We start from the raw sequence: 22001 nt of genomic DNA, 5'->3' as shown, positions 1-22001 counted from the left end.
TATTAAATGAAAGAATTCTAAGTCCTTCATTTTAAGTCACTGTGTTGTACTGCCTGCTAAGGAAGCATTTCAGATGAAGATGGTCTCGTCAGGGAAATAGGGCGGACATGAGACTAGCTCCTCATCACAGTATTTGCAAAAACTCTTTCATGTAATTTCATCTTAAAAAAAAATGAAATTATTGCATTTCAAATACAGAATTTTACATCTTTATAAAACATCAAATAAAAATCTATTTATATAGAACACAAATGATTAGCCAATAAAATTTATCAAACAGTAAACTAAAAAAGATGTAATCCTGTGCTGAAAATGAAATATAGACTGTTTTAGAGATTCATTTATTTCGGAGAGAGTGAGTGCTTACATGCGGAGGGGAAGTCTGAGAAGTTTGAGAGTCTCAGACTCCATGCTGAGCACGGAGCCCAACGCAGGGCGCAGCCTCACAACCCTGAGACCACAACCTGAGCTGAGATGAAGAGTCAGGCACTTAACCGACTGTGCCACCCAGGCGCCCTGGAAATACAGGATGTTTTCAAAATGTAGTCTGGAAGAGGTTAAGGATGCCATTGTTGGGTGCAGACATTTTTGTCCAGATTTTTCCAGCCTGTGAAAAAGATCTGACTCTATAGTAGAAGGAATAATAGAGAGTTGTAAAACATGTCCCAGGTCTTTTGATTTTTTTTTTTTTTTTTTGGTCTCATATATAATCTATCCATGGAGTGATAAATTTTTTTGTAAAAAAAAAGTTTCATCTTTTTATTGAGAGCTGTTATTTTTGTTTCAAAGAAAGCATTTCCATTTTAATTATTTGTTTCATTTTGTATTATTGGAGATTCTTTTGCAGTTACAGTAATTTCAACATTGATGTGTTCAAATTCCTCATGTAAATTTTCTAACAAGCTTGTTACATCAGTTTTTCTCTTCTTGAGGATTGTGGAGGTATAGATAAACATTCTCTAAATGATTACACATTTGTTCTTTTAAAATTTTTAATGCTGCATATTCTTTGTAGAATATCTAAAAATATAAATGGTTCAGAATTCAGTTTTTGAAAATTCTGAAATAATATTACACCAACCAACATACCAGTATTTTGGTGTTTAAAGGAGCAGAGGATGTCAGGACAGTGGAATGCCATTGCAGTTTTCCCCTGCTATGCAAAAACAGAGTATTCCTGTGAAATCTTTGTAAGCCAAAATGGTAAAAAGCAAAGAAGCGATTACCATTAATTTATATGGAAAATCTTTGAACATTTCCAGACCCCAAAAATAACCTCCTCTTGGGCTTTTCTGATACCTTAGGACACATCTTGCTAACAGATGCACAAAATTAATCAAGGTAAAACACAGCTGCCAACAGACCCTTCAGAGCTGTGGCAGCTTGATGCGGAGTCATCCAGGCCATGCGTTGCTGGTGCCACTCTCGCGGCTCAGCAGGCTGCCTGCTGCCTCGGCCAGCTTACTGCAGAACACAGGCCACTCAGTGCTGTTTTCACTTTTTACCTTTTTTCTGAAAGGCAGAAATCCTCTTCAGATTTCTTTTGGTTAGCAAAAACAGGTACTAATATTTAAGTCTTGCATAAAACAAAGCGGTGTCATGCCAACTTTTGAAAAGCAGGGGATACCTGTGTGGTCTGTGTGTTTGCAGGTTCCAGCTCCAGTGTCCCCGGCAGTACAGTCTTAAGTGTAGAGCAGCTCTCCTCAGTCTTCACAGGTCCTTCCACGACTGAAATTCTGCGTGAAACGGTTTACGGTCCTAGCTAAAAATCTAGAATGTTAAGGAATGAATTAGAGTCCTTCTGATATTTGTGGTCTTTTGGTATAATTGCTATCATGTTTTGCTCTGCAGTTTTTCCTATGATGGCAGGTGGAAACAAAAATTACAGACTTCTGTGGACTTCCCATTAGAAAATCTTGACTTGTCACAATATGTTATTGGTCCAAAGAACAATTTGAAGAAATATAATTTGTTTTCTGTTTCAGTAAGTATCTTGTTGAACTAAATATTTTCATATTTTGCTTAGAAAAAGTTTCAAGTGGTTCCTTCATAGGAAAGTAACAAAGCTTTGAATTATTTAAAATATGTTGATAATTTCAGTTTAAACGGATTTTCAATCTCGTTTGGCACAGAATCACTACGGTGGGCTGGATGGAGGCCACTACACTGCCTACTGTAAAAATGCAGCAAGACAGCGGTGGTTTAAATTCGATGATCATGAAGTTTCTGATATCTCTGTTTCTTCTGTGAAGTCTTCGGCAGCTTATATCCTCTTTTATACTTCACTGGGACCACGAGCAACTGACGTAGCCACATAAGGAGAAGTAGGTTATAAGCTAGTTATCTTTTAAGAGGCTGAGCAACACAACTCTTGACATACTTGCAAAGATACTGGATACCTATAGCTGGCCCTTTAGAGGAATTCTAGGACAGTGGGAGCTGTTACTATCACCATATATTTTAGGTCAGTGCTATTATCGAAAAACTGACCAGTAATATTTAACAAGTATCGCAGTAAGCACTCCTTACAGGTACCATTTATTTCAAAACCTTTATAGTTTGCTCCAAAGTTAAAGTAATTAACTAGCTAAGCATAATTATTCTATAGCATTCTATTCTAAAAAACCATTATATCCTTTATTTTCCTTTTCACTGTTATGGCCTTTTCACATTTCTAAATTCCCAGCTTGATCTATGAATACTCTAGAATGATGTAAAGCAGATAGGAATGTATGTGTATATATTTATTGCACACTTGCACATCAAATCAGTGTACATAGTATAATATGTGGTCCTTTTGTGAAGCCTAGAACTCAGAGGATTGTTCGTTTTTCTTTTGGCCTGTTCTGAGTAACTGCAGTGCTTTCTTAGGGAAATGACAGGGCAAAGCTATTTTTTTGTTGGCTTTGGGCTGTATTTGTGCACTAAATCTTTATTCTAAAAAAATAAATGGAAACTTTAATTTTTTAAAATGAGAATTTTCATTTTCACCTACATTAAAATCTTAATCAGAAAAATAATTTAAATCCCTATAAGTGTTCTGTCTTTAATTTTATATTAGCAAACCATTTTATATACATACCCACACTTTATCCTACTATATTGATTTAATATTTAGTTCACTTACCCTGTTGCATTAGGACCCGATTTTACTCTGCCTTCAACTTGATCCAAAAATGCATAGAGCACTTAGGATTCTCCGAGTTGGGAGTCAGAATTTAAACAAAGGGATAGGAGTCAAACATGACTGCAAAGTGAACTGCATTAAGAACCACATCTTCTTTACAAAATGATTGATGTATTCAAAGAGATAAGTAAATAAAAATTCTCCATATAAAAATAAGATTGTAAAAAGTGCTTCTGAAAGATGTCACCATTGGTGGACTGTCAGGGAGAGGATGAAAGGATGGGTTCTTTCATGTTCTGCAGTTGGTCTAAGAGACTTATTAGAGTTCTTGGCTAAATTGATCAATTAAGTATTTTCAAATCATATTCTTAAGGTCACAGAGCCACTTGAACAAAACTTACTTTTGTTTAGCTCCATGAAATATCTCTGGAAAATAATTTGTTGGATATATATAATTGATATTCTATGATAAAAAATTCACCTTAATAAACATTGAATTTTGAAGCCTGAAACTGATACATAATTTGCAGTGCTTTGAAGGCCCCCATCGATTAGCATTTCATCGTTTTCATGCTGCCTTTTTCAGTAGGCCCGGACCTATCTATCTTCTTTGGTAGAGTCTTACGTATAAAGGGGTACATAATATACCAGAAAGACTTAAAAATGTCAGCGATGCAAATAAGTTGCAAGATTTTAATGACAAAGCAAAACTTAAGTACCAGTTTCCGATTGCTTGTTTTATAGTTTTCAGGAAATACCATTTTTCCTAGCTCTTGCATTTTTTTATAGGTATAGAAAAGGGCTGGCAGCTGTAGAACAGGAGATAGGCTGTAGCAGTTTGAACTGAAGTATCTGGTATCTCTCTGACTCGTGTGTCATCAAAGCTATACCAGGCCTGGGTCACTGAGTTCTTGCAGAAAGCAGTGTAGTGGCCACCATCCAGGTCACCGAAGTGGTTCTAGGGGAAGAAGGCATGTCAGACTTAGTATTCACATGCAAATAACTATTGGAACAAGAAAGGTAGGGCCAAGAATATTTTTCGTAATTGTCCCTTACACTAAGTTAAAAGGAAATGGTACTATTGTTAAATCCAACATATGGCCTCACTGCTATATTAGTTTTCATTCATTTCATTTCATTTCTATATTGGGCCCATTGACTATTTAAAGAGTCTGAATGAAACAGGATAGTGTTCAGCAGCATCGAATATTTATCATTGGATATTGAGCACCTACTGTATTACATAGACTATGAAACCTTAAAGGAAACTGTAAAATAAGGAGAGAGTCCTCTTTCCAAAATGAGCTTAGTCTAATTGGAAGGTAGGCTAAGGAGAGACATGAAAACAAGATGTTTGATGTTGGGACAAGACGTTTAAACCACCGCATGTTGCTACGACACAGTTGGGGGAGCTTGGGCAGCAACAACCCCCTCAGCCATGCAGCATCCAAAGAAGAACCTCTTCCGTTCTCTTTTTCCCTTGTCTCTCCTGACCCAGCAAAGGAATGTTTGGAACAGACACTGGAGAACGCCACTCCTCACAAGGTGGTATGGTGTAGAGCAGGGGTTAACAAACCAGTTGCCCATGGGGCAGATGCAGCCTGTTTTTGCGTGCCTGTGAGTTAAAAATGCATTTCATATTTTGTATGGTTGAAAAAAATTATTTTGTGACGTGAAAATTACATAAAACTCAAATTTCAGTAAATAAAGTTTTATGGGAACACAGCCATGCTCATTCATCTTATGTTTCTCAGTGGCTGCTTTCACACTACAGCAGTAAAGCTGAGTAGTTGCAAGAGAGACCGTGTGGCCCATGAAGCCTAAAATAAATATTTACTGTTGGGCCTTTTACAGAGTAAGTTTGCTGACCCCTGGTATAGAGGGAAGAAGGTGGAATTTTTTTTTTTTTTAAGGTTTTATTTGTCAGCAAGAGAGAGCACAAGCAGGGGAGCAGCAGAGGGAGGGAGAAGCAGGCTCCCTGCTGAGCAAGGAGCCTGATGCCGTGCTCGATCCCAGGACCCTAAGATCACGACCTGAATTAAAGGCAGACACTTAACCGACTGAGCCACCCAGGCGTCCCAGAAGATGGATTTCTATAGCCAATTCCGACTGTGAATTCAGCTCTAATACTACACAATGACCTTAGGGAAATTATTTAAACGTTCTGAGCTTTAATTTCCCCATCTATAAAAATGTCTTGTCTTATACAGCAGTTATCAGATATTTTTGATATTAAAGAACTAGCACATAGGAGGTACTTACTAAACGTTCCCTTAGACCTTCACTTCCCTACCTCTCACGTTACGTGTTACAGAAATATCCCAGAGGTGACACTTTTAAAGATCCAAGCTCTAGTCCTGGTCCTTGCCCTGTGACCCTTAGCTGACATGCTTTAGCTTCCTTATTTATGAAATGGTGCCCATGACAGTGTGATAGAATTTGAGAAGAAAACATCTGGTGGGTATGTAGAGTCCAGAAGATGAAGAAGTATTGTTCCAAACGGATCAGACTGATCACAGCTGGATTATGATGTTCAGTTTTGATAATGCAAAAAAAAATTTTTTTTTTTTTACATAATAGAAGGTAAAGCATCTTTCTAGACTTAAATTTCCAGCAGTTATGGCAGACAATTAGCGTGAAAGCCTTAGTTACACAACTGTAAGGAAAGTTGGATAAACTTGGTAAATACCCTTTGAAATACATGGCTGATGTTAAAAGATTTTATAGTGAGTAATCCCCAGAGGCCAAAAACAGGAAATAAGAGAGTAGCCAGATACGTGGTTGAGGCCATGACCATTTGGGTATAAAGACAGTTCCTGGTCTCTGGAACCAGGTGCCTGGATTTCAGAGGTTACACAAGCACAGGAGGTCAAGTCTTAGGTTTCTGCAAGGTGAGTGTTGGATGGAGATCCACACACACAGACAGGATTCTTAGAGACTCACCCTCAATGAAGGATAAACTAGTACTTGTCTTACCTTATGCTCTGGTGCAGAGAAGTCATTCCTGGAATTTGTTACCACAGACCTGTCTTACTTGAGATTGAAAATTACACTACCTACATGGTCTCAGAAGCCTGTGAATTTATTTGGGGGGTTATTTTGAGAATTATTTGGGTGGCACTTGGCCAAAGGAAAGAATTACATTCTGTTTCCGGATAGGTGTGCCTTAATTCAGGCTGTACAGGATACGAACATATAAAACTGCAGTGATGTTCAGCTCGCAGTTCAGAATTAGAGAACACACATGGAAAGAACCCCCCATGAGTAAGAGTCAGAAGGCAACAAATGGCACGATTAACTCCCCCTCCTGAGGACTTTAGATAATAGATTTACCAAATAGGGACTACAAAACATGTTTAAAGTGATGGGGGCGCCTGGGTGGCTCAGTCAATTAGTCTGCCTTTAGCTCTGGTCGTGATCCCAGCATCCTAGGATCGAACCCCGCTCCTAGGGGTTGGGCTCCCTGCTCAGCGGGGACTCTGCTTCTCCTTCTCCCTCTGCCTGCAGCAGCCCCGGCTTATGCTCGCTCTCTGTCAAATAAAATCTTTTAAAAAATAAAAAAGTGATAGACATTTAAGAGAAGGAAGCTAACAAAAAACGGAAGAGGACTTCCAGAAATGAAAAATAGTTTAAAATTCAGTATAAAAAAATTGGTGTAGAAATTAAATAGTACATAGAATTGGAGAGACAATAAACTATAAAAATGAAACTAAGGAAATTACTCTGAATGCAGTAGTGATGAAAAACTGAGTAAGAAGATTCAGTGTATGCCTCGTAGAAGTTCTAAAAGAAGAGAGTGTATTATAGGGGCAAGACCGTATTAAAAGTGATAATGACTGGAAACTTCATAAAAGTCATGATTCTTCCAATTTGGGAAATACAATGAACCACGGGTAAATAATACTGCAGAACAGCGAAAGCGAAGAGAAAAATCTTCAAAGCAACCAGAAAGAAAAGATAATCCACATTCCTGCAGAAACTTTACAGGCCAGAAGGGATTGTCCTGGCATCTTCCAAGTGCAGAAAGGAAAAAACCTGCAACGAAGAATACTCCACCCAGCAAGGTTGTTGTTCAGAATTGAAAGGGAGGTGGAGTGCTCGCCTGGGCAGGACATACACTAACGACTGGAGCATGAAAGAGAAGTCTAGCAGGGCCTCTGCCCAAGGATGACACGCAAATTCATGAGAGAAACAACAGTGAAAGGAGTTCATCCCCACTAACGCTACCTGACAAGCAAGGTTAGAGACTTCATTTAAGTGAAAAAGAAAAGGCCATAAACTAGAAGAAAATTATGAAAGGGAAAATTTTCACAGGTAAAAACGCAAACACACAAGAAAGGTAGATCAATTACTTATTAAGCTAGTAAAGATTAAAACACAAAAGTAGTATAAATTGTATCTACAAAAATTAAGATAAAGATGTAAAACAGGACATCGATATACATAAAACTTGGAGGGGGAAGTAAAATGTGCTTTCAGAATGTGTTCAAACTTAACCATCAAAACTTAATACAGACTGCTATATACATAGGATGTTATATAGGACCCCCCCCCCCGTAACCACAAACCCAAACTTACGATACACAAAAAAACAAAGGAGTCCAAGCATGACACTGAATAAAGTCAGCAGAGAGCTAGAGAAGGAATAGAGAACTACAAAAACAATCAGAAAGCAATTAACAAAATGGCAGTAAGTACATACCTATCAACACTTCGGTCAAATGTAAATGCATGACATGATCCAATCAGAAAACACGGCATGACTACTGAACCGATGGAGAGTAAGCCCCATCTAGATGACTAACAAGAGTTTCACCTCAGACTTCTGAAGACACAGAGTGAGGCGCCTGGCTGGCTCAGTGCGTAGAGCGTGTGACTCTTGACCCCGGGGTTGTAGGTTTGAGGCGCCATGTTGGATGCAGAGATTACTAAAAAATAAAATCTTAAAAAAGTCACTTAGAGTGAAGGGATGGAAAAAGATATTCCATGTAAATGAAAACAAAAACATCTGGGGTGGCAATACTTCTATTAGACAAAATAGACTTTGAAACAAATACAGTGAGACAAGGAAGGGCTTTACATAATAAATTCATCCAACAAGAGGACATAACAATGGTCAGTATCTGTGTACCCGTAGAAGAGCAACTAGACACACAGCAAACATTAAAGGGAGTCGGAGAAGGTGGTGGACTGGGAGGATCCGGAGCTCACCTGACCACAGACGCAACGAGTAACAGCTGCATCCTTACAACGAACTCTGAAAATGGCCTGAGGATGGGAAAAACAGACCCTCTACAGTTAGTCTAAAGAGAAGGCCACATCAAGAAGCATAGGAGGTATGGAGACGACCAAACCCCTGGCAGGACTACCCACAAACAGGAGGGACACTGCAAGCACAGGTGGGGCAAGGATCGGACCCCCACCAGGTACCCCCGGCACTGGGGACCTGCCCCGGGAAGAGGAGTTCCTAACATCTGGCTTTGAAAACCAGTGGGGATTCACTTCGGGAGCTTCAAAAAAATCAGTAGGACTTAATGCTGGGAGAGCCAGACGGAATAGGAAACTGAGTCCTTGCCCTTAAAGAGCCAGCATGAAACATAATTCAGCCAGGGGAGATCTGGTCCAAGATGGTGATGTAGGAAGACCCTGAATTCACTCTCTCCACAGTACACACCAAATCACACCTATTTATAGAACAACTCCTCCTGAAGAACAGGGGGCCAACTGAACAGCCTCTGCGCAGCAAAAGAACAAGAGAAATGGAGACCCAGTAATGAAGGGTCTGTGGGGAGGGAGAGTACCGAGGGACCAGGAACAGATTCCTCTGTCCTCGGGCACAGAAAAAACCCAGTGGTTTAAGAGAGCCCCCCGCCCCCGTTAGCGCTCACGATAGCTCTAGCATTTATGCCAGGGTGACCCAGGCGCAAGCACGCTGGAACACTCCAGGCCCAATGCACTTCAGCTTCGGGCAGCTTATCAGGGCACCTGTGACGCAGACCACTCCGAAACCCGCCAATGGACATCTACTTCAGATCCAGCCGTCCTGGCGGGAGTACCCCCCAGGAACCCCGGCTCATGTGGTGCTTCAGTTCCAGCCACCCTGCCAGGGCCCTTACAGCACCGGCCATCCCACACTGGCCTCAGCTCCAGTCACTCGGCCAAGGCACACCCTGTACGGGACACTCCGGGAAACCCTAGCTTGAACCTCACTCAGTGGCAGCTGTCCCACCAGTGGGAAGAGCCTAGGACGACCCACCTTGCAACCACTTCCGCTTCAGAGCTGTCCTGCCAGGACACACTGCGTGGAGGCCCCAGGGACCACACGCTGGCCTGTGCCCAGTCTAGCTTTAGCTGGCCTACCAGGGCACCTTCTGGGCAGAGTGCCCCAAGACCTCTCGGCCTATACCCCACCTCGGCTCCAGCAGAGACTCCTGAAACACCCTAGGCTTACACTCCAGCTTCAGCTACCCTGCCAAGGTGCCCTCTGTGTGCAAAGCCCTGCCCCCCCCGGCTTGCACCCACTTTAGTTTTACCTGTCTTGCCAGGGCACCCCCTGCAGACTGCCCCAGGACACCCCAGCTGATAGCTATTTCAGCTTCAGCTGTCCTGCCAGGGTCCCGTCACACATAGAACCCCAGGACACCATGACCTGCCTCTGCTTCAGCTTTGGCTAGCCCGGCAGGGGGCCCACTGCATGGAGAGCCACAGCATCCCTGTCTCGCACCCACATCAGCTTCAGCTGTCCTGCCAGGGTGCCCTCAGTGCTTGGAACCCGGGACCTCTCCGCCTCCACTCAAGTCAGCTTCAGCTGTCCTGCCAGGGCGCCTGCTCTGCAGAAGCCCCAGGGCCTCTCGGCCCGCACTGCACCTCTGTTCTTGTCCCCATCAAGGCACCACCTGTGCAGAGAGTCCCGGGACACCCTGGATAACACCCCACCTTAACTTTAGCTACCCTGCCAAGGTGCCTTCTGTGCACTGAGCCTCAGCATACCCTGGCTTACGCCCACTCTAGCCTCAGCTGTCCAGTCAGGGCACCCACTGTGTGGAGAAACCAGGGACCGAACAGTCTGCACTCACTTCAGCTTTAGCTGTCCTGCCAGGGCTCCCACTAGATGGAGAGCCCCAGAACCCTCAGCCCACACCATCCACAGCTCCAACCAGCCAGCAAAAGTCACCAAGCACACAAAGTCTGCATGAGGGATGACAAACACGAGACCATTCCTTCAAGATGAGGAAAGGTAGCCATTCCACCTAATACATACAAACACGCAAGAGGATGGGAGACAGAGGAATACACTCCGAAAGAAAGAACAAGACAAACCCACAGAAAAAGAACGAAATGAAATGGAGATAAGCAATGTGAAGCAAGAACCAAAAATAATGGTTGTAAAGATGCTCACTGGGCTGGAGGGAAGAGTGGAAGAACTTAGTGAGACCTTCAATAAAGAGAAAATATAAAAAAGAATCAGAGTTGAAGAACACAATAACTGAAATGAAAAATACACTAGAGGGAATCAACAGATGAGGAGGCAGAGAACATAACAATCTCGAGGACACGGTAATGGAAAGCACCCAGGCTAAACAGCAGAACGACAAAAGAATCTTCAAAATGAGGATACGTGAAGGGACCTCTCGGAAAACATGAAGTGGATGTTTGCGTTACAGGGATCCCAGAACAAGAAGAAGAAAAAGGGGCAGAAAACTTATTTGAGGAGGGACGCCTGGCTGGCTCAGTCAGTAGAGTAGCAACTCTTGATCTCAGGGGTGTGGGTTCAAGCCCCATTTTGGGTGTAGAAATTTCTTTTTTTTTTTAAGATCTTATTTTTAGGAAAAGAAAACTTATTTGAAATAATAGCTGAAAACTTCCCTAAAGAAGGAAATAGACGTCCTCCTTCAAAAACACAAAATTTAAAGAACGAAAGCCAAACATAGTACTTCTAAAACTCATCACAATAAAATAAAGCAAGAGAATAAAGGACCAGAACAAATCTACAACAACCAGAGAACAACAAAATGGCACTACATACGCCTATCCATAGCTAAATGTAAATGACCTAAATGCTCCAATCAAAACACATAAGGTGGTGGAATTGATTAAAAACAGCAACAACACAAACCATTTATATGCTGTGTATAAGAGACACCTCACAGCTCATGACACGTATGGACTGAAAGTGAAGGGTTGGAAAAACATTTACCAAGCAAATGGAAGTTAAAAGAAAAAAGCCAAGTAGCAATACTTATCTCAGCTAAAATAGACTTTAAAACAAAGAGACAAAGAAGGGCATTACATAACAATGAAGGGATCAATCCAATAAGAGGACATAACAATTGCAAAATCTATGCACCCAACATTGAAGTACCTAAATATATAAAGAAAATATTAACAAACATAAAAAGATAAATTGATAATAATACAATGGTAGTAGAGAGCCTTAAAACCCCACTTACATCAGTGGATAAATCATCCAGAAAGAAAAATCAATAAGGAAACCATGTCTTTGAATGAAACATTAGACTACATGGACATGAAGATACAAACGAACACTCCACACAAAAACAACAGAATGCACATTCAAGTACATACAGAAAATTCTCCAGATTAGATTATATGATAGGCCACAAAAAGTGGCAGTAAATTTAGGAAGACTGAAAACATACCATGCATATTTTCAGACCACGGCAGTATGAAAATAGAAATCAATCACAAGAAAAAAAAATGGAAAAAAAAACACAAAACACAAGGAGGCTAGTAAACATGATACTAAACAGCCAACAGGTCAGTGAAGCGAGCAAAGAAGTTATTAAAAAAAAAAAAAAAGTGAACACACAAATGGTCCAAAATCTTTGGGATGCAGCCAAAGCAGTTCTAAGAGGGAAGTTCATAGTAATACAGGCCTGCCTCATGGAAAAAGGAAAACCTCAACTAAACAACCTAACCTTACACCCAAAGGAACTAGAAAAACAACAACAAATGAAGCCCCAGGTTAGTTTGAAGGAAGAAAATAATATAGAGCAAAATTCCAAAAAATAGAAGAGGAAGGAAAGCTTTCAAATTTATTCTTTGAAGCCAGGATCATCCTGACACCAAAACCAAAGACACCACAAAAATACTACAGGCCAATATCCCAGATAAACAGATGCAAAAATCCCCCCCCAAAAAAGTGCCTGGGCGGCTCAGTTGGTTAAGGGTTAAGTGGTTAAGGGTTAAGCGTCTGCCTTCAGCTGGGGTCATGATCCTGGGGGCCTGGGATAGGGCCCCATTGTTGGGCAAGTGGGGCTCCCTGCTCTGTGGGGATCCCGTTTCTCCCTGTCCCTCTGCCCTTCCCCCGACCTCCCCTCCATAACACTTGTGCTTGCTTGCTCTCTCTCATGCACTCTCTCTCTCTCTCTCAAAATCCTTTTTAAATGATAGAGATTAGCATGGCCCCTGCGTCAGAATAACATTCCAATTTGTGCCATTTTGTATATTGAAAAAAAAAAATCATTCACCACAATCAAGTGGAATTTATTCTGGAGATGCAAGGATGGCTTAGTATTTACTAATCAATAAACATGATATACCACATCAACAAAACAAAGCATAAAAATCATATGATCACCTCCATAGATGCAGAAAAGCATTTGGCAAAGTACGACATTCATTCATTTTAAAAAGTCTCAGTAAAGTGGGTTTAGAAGGAACATACATCAACATAATAAAGGCTGTATGACAAGTCCATAGCTAACATCATGTACAATGCTGAAAAACAGAAATTTTCCTCTAAAAATCAGGAGCAAGACAAGGATGCCCCCTCTCACTTTCATTCAACATAATATTGGAAGTCACTGCTACAGCAAGCAGACAACAGGAAAAAAAGAGGCATCCTTTTTTTAAATGTTTTTTATTATGTTATTCACCATACAGTAATCCCCGGTTTCCGATGTAAAGTTCGATGATTCATTAGTTGCGTATAACACCCAGTGCACCATGCAATACGTGCCCCTTACTACCCATCACCAGCCTATCCCATTCCCCCACCCACCTCCCCTCTGAAGACCTCAGTTTGTGTCTTCCTCTCCCACTCCCCCTGCTTGTGTTCCCTCTCTCGCTGGCTGTCTCTACGTCAAAAAAATAAATAAAATCTTAAAAAAAAAAAAAAAAGAGGCATCCTTATTGGTAAAGAAGGTCAACTGTCAACTATTTGCAGCTGACATGATACTATACATAGACAATCCTAACTCCACCAAAAAACTACTAGAAAAAATGAATTCAGTAAAGTTGCAGGATTCAAAATTAATATCCAGAGGGCTGGGAAGATGGTGGAGTAAAAGGACCCTAAGTTTGCCTCAACCCACAGATAACACCCCATCAGCCTAAATCACCCAGAAAACACCCCAAAGCCCGCCAGCACAAACTCCACAACTCAAGTCAGGAAGGAGGCCACAGCGAGGAAGGTGGGAAGGGTGAAGACGCCCTCCGGGAGCGGAGGCGCCGAGAAGGGCGGAAGACAGACTTTCACACCCGGGAGCCCATCGATGGGGAGGACGAATCTCTGTAATGTTTGCCTTGGATGGTGAGAGGGGCTGAATTTCATGAGTTTTTAACCTCCGCGGGCTTAGCCTGGAATTGTAAAAATCGTTGGGCTTGGCCCTGGGAGAGACTGGAGGGCGTCAGGAAGCAGCGGCCCTGCCTTAAGGAGACGGCGGGACAGACAGCCTGCGCAGACGCCACGTAGAACCAGCAGTTTGAAAAGCACCTGGGGCGGTCAGGAGGCGGAGGGGGTTGCTCATCTGGGAGTGTGGCCTGGAGAGGGGGGGATGGCGGGGAGACCCACGCTGCAGGAAGAGAGGAGCTGGCAGGCGCCGTTTCTCTGCCAACGGCCATAAACAACTGCCACCTGTGGGACGGAGCACAGCCCCGGCACTCCTACCTGGTGTGCGTGCACCAAGCCCCAGCGCCCCAGCCCCGCCAGCTCGGATCTGCCCTTCCCTGGGCCGCTCACGTGCGTCCTGGCCCTGCGGGCCCCATCCCCCAGAAGACCAGTGCAAACCTGTTACCACCATCTCCTGAATTGCCTGTCTCCCGGGACATCACTTCCAGCAGCGGTGGGGGCAGGTCTCCTTTTGCAAGCGGACCACCCCACACCGCAGGGCCCACAACAGGCAAAGACAGCTTCTGCCGACACCCGGACTGAAGGAGAACGAGGCCATGATTCAACAGCAGGCGCACACAACATACATAGGAGACACTCGCGGAAGCTCCAGGTCCTGGGGGCCAGGGGACACGGCGCTGCAGGACCTCTTCCTCATAGAACTATTACCATCAAGAGCAAGAAAAGTAGCTGACCTTTCTAACACAGAGAAAAAGAGAGCTAGACAAAATGTAAGAGACAGAGAAACATCTCCCAAATGAAAGACCAAGACCAAACTAGAGAAAGAGACCAGAGTGAAATAGACAGAAGTAATATGCCTGACAGAGAATTTAAAGTACTGTCCACAAATATGCTCAGTGGACTTGAGAGTGGAGGGCATCAGTGAGACCCTTAACACGGAGTTCTTTGTTTTTACTCAAAAAGCATATACCTTTTATAGTTCGTGACTTCTGTGAGCAAAACTGTTTTGTATGTGTGTATATCCCTTTAATCATTGCAACATGGTAGGATTGGGATTCCTTACTTCCTCATTTTCTTATAGGTTTTAAATTTCCAACCTGTTAAGTGAATTTGTAGACAAAATCCCAAAGGAACTTTTTTTGTAGTTGGTTCTTGCAACATGTGTTTGGTAAACAAAGTGAATTCCTAGAGTGTTTTAGTATTTATCAAATAACTGACCATTTCCTATAGGAAGGTAAGAAAATTTAGGCTTTGTTTTATTACAGTTTATACAAAGTTCTGTGACAGGGCATCTTCTTTGCTTCCAGGTCACTGGAGATTCAGAGCCTGGCACAACTGTCAGCTTTATTCTGACATAATTCTGAGACTAAGGGGCAAGGATCACATCTAATGACATGTGTTCCTCTGCTCTGTTATATACTGTTAATGATTAAACTGATCTTAACAAAATTCCTAGCAGTGGAACCTTGAAATGCATGTGCAAGGTTTATGATAAAATGACTTGGTTAGCATTTTAGTAACACTTCAAAGTGTTTTTGTTTATTTTCTAGACTAAATGTAGGGTTGGTATGAAGTAAAAACATCTAATGGTTAATTTCCCATTTGTATTTTATGTTCTTGAATACCTTTTTCAGGTTACTTAAGGAGATTTAAAAATCATTATACCTTGGTCAGAAAAATAATAAACATATAAATATTTTTAAAAACACCAGAGATGAAGAACACAATAAATGAAATTAAAGATATACATGATGGCATAAATAGCAGGCTAGATGAAGCAGAGGAAATAATTAATGACCTGGAAGGCAGAGTAATGGAAAGTAATCAAGCTGAGGAAAGGAGAGGAAAGAAAATTATTTAAATTGAGAATAGTCCTGGGGAACTCGGTAACTCTATCAAGTATAATAACATCCATATTATAGGGATCTCGGGAGAGAGAGAGATATAAGGGGGCAGAAAATTTATTCGAAGAATAGCTGAAAACTTCCTTAACCTGGGGAAGGACACAAATATCTAGATCCAGGAAGCAAAGAGATTCCCACCAAAATTCAATGCAAGGAAGTCCACACCAAGACACGAGGTAATTAAAGTGGCAAAAAGTAGTGATAAAAAAGGTTTTTTAAAGAAGAAAAAGTAGACAGTTACATACAAGTGAAACCCCATAAGGCTGTATTTTTCAGCAGGAACTTTGAATAGATCATGCCACTCCCTTCTGGCCTACAAAGTACAGAAAAGGAAAATCTACAGCCAAGAATACTCCATCCAGCAAGGCTATCATTCAGAAGAGAAGGAGAGATAAAAAACAAAAAACTGAAGGAATTTAGGACCACTAAACCAGCCCTACAAGAAATATTAAAAGGGACGCTTTGAGTGAAAAGAAAGACCATCAGTGAGAGTATGAAAAGTAAAAAACACAAAAGCAGTAAAAATAAATATTTCTGTAAATCCGTTAAGGGACTCATAAAAGGATGCAAAATATGACACCATATACCTAAAACATGGGGGACAGAGAAGTAAAGAATGGGGTTAAACTTAAGTGACCATCAACTTAATATAGACTGCTATTTGCAGAAGACGTTATATACAAACCTAATGGTAGCCATAAATCAAAAACAATGATGTATATGCAAAGAATAAAGAGAAAGGAACTCAAATACATTAAAGAAAGCCAACAAAACATGAAAGAGAGCAAGAAAGGATCAGAATATCAATAGAAACAACCATAAACCAAGTAACAAAATAGCAACAAATACATATCTATCATTAATTACTTTGAATATAAATGGACTGAATGCTCCAGTCAAAAGACATAAGATGGCAGCATGGATTAAAACAAAAACAAAACCAAAAAAGAAACAAAAAACCTAGACCCATCTGTATGCTGCCTATAAGAGACTCATTTCAGACCAAAAGAGACATGCAGATTGAAAGTGAGGGGATGCAGAAACATTTATCATGCAAATGGATGCCAAGAGAAATCTAGGGTAGCAGTACTTACATCAGACAAAATAGACTTTAAAACAAAGACTGTAACAGGAGATAAAGAACACTATATAATAATAAAGGGGATGATCCAACAAGAGGCTATAAAAATTGTACATATTTACATACCCAACACAGAAGTACCCAAATACATAAAACAGTTAGTAACAAAATAAAAGGAAATAAGTGATAATAATATAATAGTAGGAGAGTTTAACACCCCTCTTACATCAATGGACACATTATCTAAACAGAAAATCAACAAGAAAACAACGGCTTTGAATGACGACACAATGAACCAGATGGATTCACCAGATATATTCAAACATTCAATCCTAAAACATCAGACTACACATACTTTTCAAGTGCACAAGGAACATTCTCCAGATCACATGTTAGGCCACAAAACAAGTCTTGACAAATTCAAGAAGATCAAAGCATACCATGCATCATTTCTGACCACAATGCTATGAAACTAGAAATCAACAAATACATGGAGGAAAGAACACAAATGGAAAGAACACAAATACATGGAGGTTAAATAACATGCTACTAAACAATAAGAGGGTCAACCAAGAAGTCAAAGAAGAAATAAAAAATTACCTGGAAACAAATGAAAATGAAAACACAATGGTCCAAAATCTTTGGGATGCAGCAAAAGCAGTTCTAAGAGGGAAGTTTATAGCAATACAGGCCTACCTCAAAAAGCAAGAAAAAGCTCAAAAACCTAACCTTATGCCTAAAGAGCTAGAAAAAGAAGAACAAACACAACCCCAAAACAGCAGAAAGAATAATAAAGATTAGAGCAGAAATAAATGATAAACTAAAAAAATGATAGGACAGATCAATGAAACCAGGAGCTGATTCTCTGAAAAGATAACAAAATTGATAAACCTCTAGCAAGACTCATTAAAAAAAAAAAAATAGAATCCAAATAAAGAAAATTACTAAGAGGAGAAATACCACAGAAATACAAACAATTGTAACAGAATATTAAGAAAAGGTATACACCAACAAATTGAACAGCGTAGAAGAAATGGATAACTATCTAGAAACATATAACCTACCAAAACTAAAGCAAGAAGAAATAGAAAATTTGAACAGATCAATCACCAGCAATGAAATTGAAGCAGTAACCAAAAAACTCCCCAAAAAACAGAAGTCCAAGACCAGATGGCTTCACAGGTGAATTCTACCAAACATGTAAAGAAGAGCTAATGCCATTCTTCTCAAACTATTCCAAAAAATTCAAGAAGGAAAATTTCAAAATTCATTCAATGAGGCCAGTATCACCCTGACACCAAAATCAGATTAAAAAAAAAAAAACCTCAAAAAAAGAACTACAGGCCAACATCTCTCATGAATATAGATCCAAAAATCCTCAACAAAATATAAGCAAACCAAATTAAACAGCATATTTAAAAAATCATATACCAGTAACAAGTGGGATTTAATACTAGGATGCAAGGGTGGTTCAATATTTGCAGATCAATGTGATACATTTCATCAATAAGAGAAAGGATAAAAACTTTATGATCATTCCAACAGATACAGAAAAAGCATTTGACAAAGTACCTTATTCACTCATGATAAAAAACACTCTGCAAAGTAGGCCTAAAGGGAAAAATCATCTCAACATAATAAAGGCCATAAATGAAAACCCAGAGCCAACACCATACTCAATGGTGACAACCTGAGAGCTTTCCCCTAAAGTCAGGAACAAGACAAGAATGTCCACCCTCACCACTTTTATTCAACATACTACTGGAAGTCTGAGCCACAGAAATTAGACAACATAAAGAAATAAAGTTCATCCAAATTTGTAAGGAAGAAGTAAAACTATTTGCAGATGACATGAGGAAACCCTAAAGACTCCACCAAAAAAACTTACAACTGATAAATGATTTCAGTAAAATTGCAGGATATAAATCAATGTACAGAAATCTGCTGCATTCCTATACACCAATAATGAGGCAGAATAAAGTGAAATTAAGAAAACAATTCCATTTACAATTGCACCAGAGCTATAAAATATCTAGGAATAAACCTAACCAAAGAGGTGAAAGACCTGTACTCTGAAAACTATGAAACACGGATGAAAGATGGATTGGAAGAACAAATATTGTGAAAATATCTATGCTACCTAGAACAACCTATACACTCAATGCAGTCCCTATCAAAATACCATCAACTTTTTTCACAGAGCTGGAAGAAATAATTCTAAATTTGTATGGAACCAGAAAAGACCCCGATGAGCCAGAGGAATTTTGAAAAAGAAAACCAAAACTGGTGGTATCACAATTCTGGACTTCAAGCTCTATAACAAAGCTGTAATCATCAAGACAGAATGGTACTAGCACAAAAACAGACACATAAATCAATGGAACAGAATAGAGAACCCAAAAATGGGCCCTCAACCCTATGGTCAACTAATCTTTGACAAAACAGGAAGGAATATCCAATGGAAAAAAAGACAGTCTCTTCAATAAATGGTGTTGGGAAACTTGGACAGCCACCTGAAGAATGAAACTGGACAATTTCCTTACACCATACACAAAAATAGACTCAAAATGGATGAAAGACCTAAATGTGAGACAGGAATCCATCAAAATCCTAGAGAAGAACACAGGCAGCAACCTCTTTGACATTGGCCATAGCATCTTCTTGCTGGACACATCCCCAAAGGCAAGGAAACAAAGGTAAAAATGAACTATTGGGACTTCATCAAGATAAAAAGCTTTTGCACAGCAAAGGAAACAGTCAACAAAAACAAAAGACAACACACAGAATGGGAGAAGATATTTGCAAATGTCTTATCAGATATAGGGCTAGTATCCAAAATCTATGAAGAACTTATCAAACTCAACACCCAAAGAACAAATAATCCAATCAAGAAATGGGCAAAAGACACAGACATTTCTCCAAAGAAGACATCCAAATGACCAAGAGACACATGAAAAAGTGCTCAACATCACTCGGCATCAGGGAAATACAAATCGAAACCACAATGAGATACCACCTCACACCAGTCAGAACGGCTAAAATTAACAAGTCAGGAAACGACAGATGTTGGTGAGTGATGAGGGAACAGAAGGCAAGTTGAGGACAAAGCAGAAACTGACACCCCGCAACCCCCCCCACCATGGGACTTTGTGACATTCCTCAGGCACCCCTGGCTGTCCAAAAGCTAAGGAAAAGAAAAACAAATGATTAACTGACAGAGATCACAATCCTCGGAGGCCTGGGTCTCCCTCAGTTTACACATGTCCTAGTGATTTACAAGGAAGAAGCTTTGTTATCAATAGCCTAACTTCCAGAGACCCATAATTCAGTTTCCTGAAGCCCTAACATTACCATCCCCTCCAAAAAATTGAGGGAAGCTAAGACAGAAGGAAATGTAAATAAAACCTGCAGCCCATTGATAAGGACACGTGATAGGAGGAAAGTAACATTCTCCTGGGAAACTCCCAACTATCTTACTCTTGACACCTTCTAGAGGGGCCAACGACCTTAACTTGACAATGGCAAGGCCTCCAGTGTCCGAGTCTAACATACGAAAGTACTTTCTCAACCTCCCTTTTTTCCTTACCTTCCCCCAGCCCCATGGTATGTAATGAGCCACCCCTCACAACCCGGGGCAGCAGCTCTTTCTGCCCACGGGTCCTGTCCCCGTGCTGTAATAAACCATTTTGCACCAAAGATGCCTCAAGAATTCTTTCTTGGTCATCAGCTCCAGACTCCACTCCACTGAATCTCACCCATATTCTACGACCTCATCAGTGAGGATGTGGAGAAAGGGGAACCCTCTTATAATGTTGGTGGGAATGTAAGCTGGTGCAGCCACTCTAGAGTGTCCTCAAACAGTTGAAAAGAGAGCTACCCTACGACCCAGCAATTGCACTACTGGGTATTTACTCCAAAGATACAGACGTTGTAAAACGAAGGGGCACCTGCACCCCAATGCTTATAGCAGCAATGTCCACAGTAGCCAAACTATGGAAAGAGCCCAGATGTCCATCAACAGATTAATGGATAAAGAAGATGTGGTACATATATACAATGGAATATTATGCAGCCAACAAAAAATTAAATCTTGCCATTTGCAATGACGTGGATGGAACTAGAGGGTATTATGCTAAGTTAAATGAGTCAATCAGAGAAAGAATTACCACATGATCTCACTCATGTGGAATTTAAGAAACAAAACAGAGGAACATAGGGGAAGAGAAGAAAAAAAAAAAAACAAGACAAAACCAGAGAGGGAGACAAAGCATAAGAGACTCTTAATAGAAGGAAATAAATTGAAGGTTACTGGAGGGAAGGGGATGGGGGGATGGGTAACTGGGTGATGGACATTAAGGAGGGCATGTGATGTGATGAGCACCGGTTTTATATAAGACTGATAAATCATTGACCTCTACCTCTGAAATTAATAATACATTATATGTTAATTGAATTTAAATAAAAATTAAAAAATAATGACCAAGTATTTATCCCAGCAATGCAAATGTAGTAAAATTAGAAAATCTATAAATGTAATCGACCAAATCAACAGATTATAAAGAATTCAGGAAAACCGTAGCATCTCAATTATTGTGGAAAAAAAGTTTAATAAAATTCAATACCTTTACAAATATGCACAAAACTGTTAGCAAAACCAGAATAGAAAGAACAATCCATGCCCGGATAAAGTGTAGCTACTAAAAAGCTAAGCAAGCATCATTCTGGATTGTTCTCTTTACAATGAAGAAAAAAAAAAGATTTCAACAGATTTCTTCCAACCATCAATTAGTCAAACAAAACCAGCAGAGATAGCTTTGAATAACAAAGCCTGTATAGACCTACAAGCATTAAAGAATTATAGCAGGAGTCAACATCACTCCTCAAGGCGGACTGCGTGCCCAGGCGGGTTTACAGGCGAGTTCTATCAATCCTTCAAGAGCCTTAGAGCCTTTCACGAACCTCCGTACACGAGGAAGAGAAGCTCGTCTAACTCATGAAATCAGCTTAACCTTGATACTTACACTGAATGAAGGGTATAAGGAAGAGAAGCAGAGACAACAACGCTCATTCAAGAGATTATTGCAAAATCTCGAACTGTGGTAAACCAAATCAAGCAAAATACATCTCAGATAATAATGACCAAATAGTATTGATCCCAGCAGGGCAAGGGTAGTAAAAGTAAAAGGTAGTAAGTGAGAACATCTATAAACATAGTTCAGCGTATCAACAGATTAAAAAGGGTTCAGGAGGGCCATTTCTCAATTATTGTAGAGACAAAGATTTAACAAGATTCAC

General features: G+C 40.4%; 2 protein-coding genes across 3 annotated transcripts in view; one reads left to right on the top strand and one right to left on the bottom strand.

Moving 5' to 3' along the window:
* Positions 1 to 3639, top strand: part of USP8 (ubiquitin specific peptidase 8) — a 73963-nt gene extending 70324 nt beyond the window's left edge. For both annotated transcript variants that reach the window (XM_034660989.1, XM_002920418.4), the window contains 2 exons: positions 1852 to 1984; positions 2133 to 3639. In XM_034660989.1, the coding sequence (XP_034516880.1) occupies positions 1852 to 1984; positions 2133 to 2318 (319 nt within the window). In that variant the 3' untranslated portion in view covers positions 2319 to 3639. The remainder of the gene's footprint in view (positions 1 to 1851; positions 1985 to 2132) is intronic.
* Positions 3640 to 3893: 254 nt separating this feature from the next.
* Positions 3894 to 22001, bottom strand: part of USP50 (ubiquitin specific peptidase 50) — a 37395-nt gene continuing 19287 nt past the window's right edge. Inside the window, exon 7 of the mRNA XM_002920419.4 lies at positions 3894 to 4085. Within this exon, the coding sequence (XP_002920465.2) occupies positions 3894 to 4085 (192 nt within the window). The remainder of the gene's footprint in view (positions 4086 to 22001) is intronic.

This window comes from Ailuropoda melanoleuca, chromosome 5 (assembly GCF_002007445.2).
Source record: "Ailuropoda melanoleuca isolate Jingjing chromosome 5, ASM200744v2, whole genome shotgun sequence".
In the NCBI taxonomy this organism is placed as follows: domain Eukaryota; kingdom Metazoa; phylum Chordata; class Mammalia; order Carnivora; family Ursidae; genus Ailuropoda; species Ailuropoda melanoleuca.
This window is presented reverse-complemented; position numbering and strand designations above follow the sequence as displayed.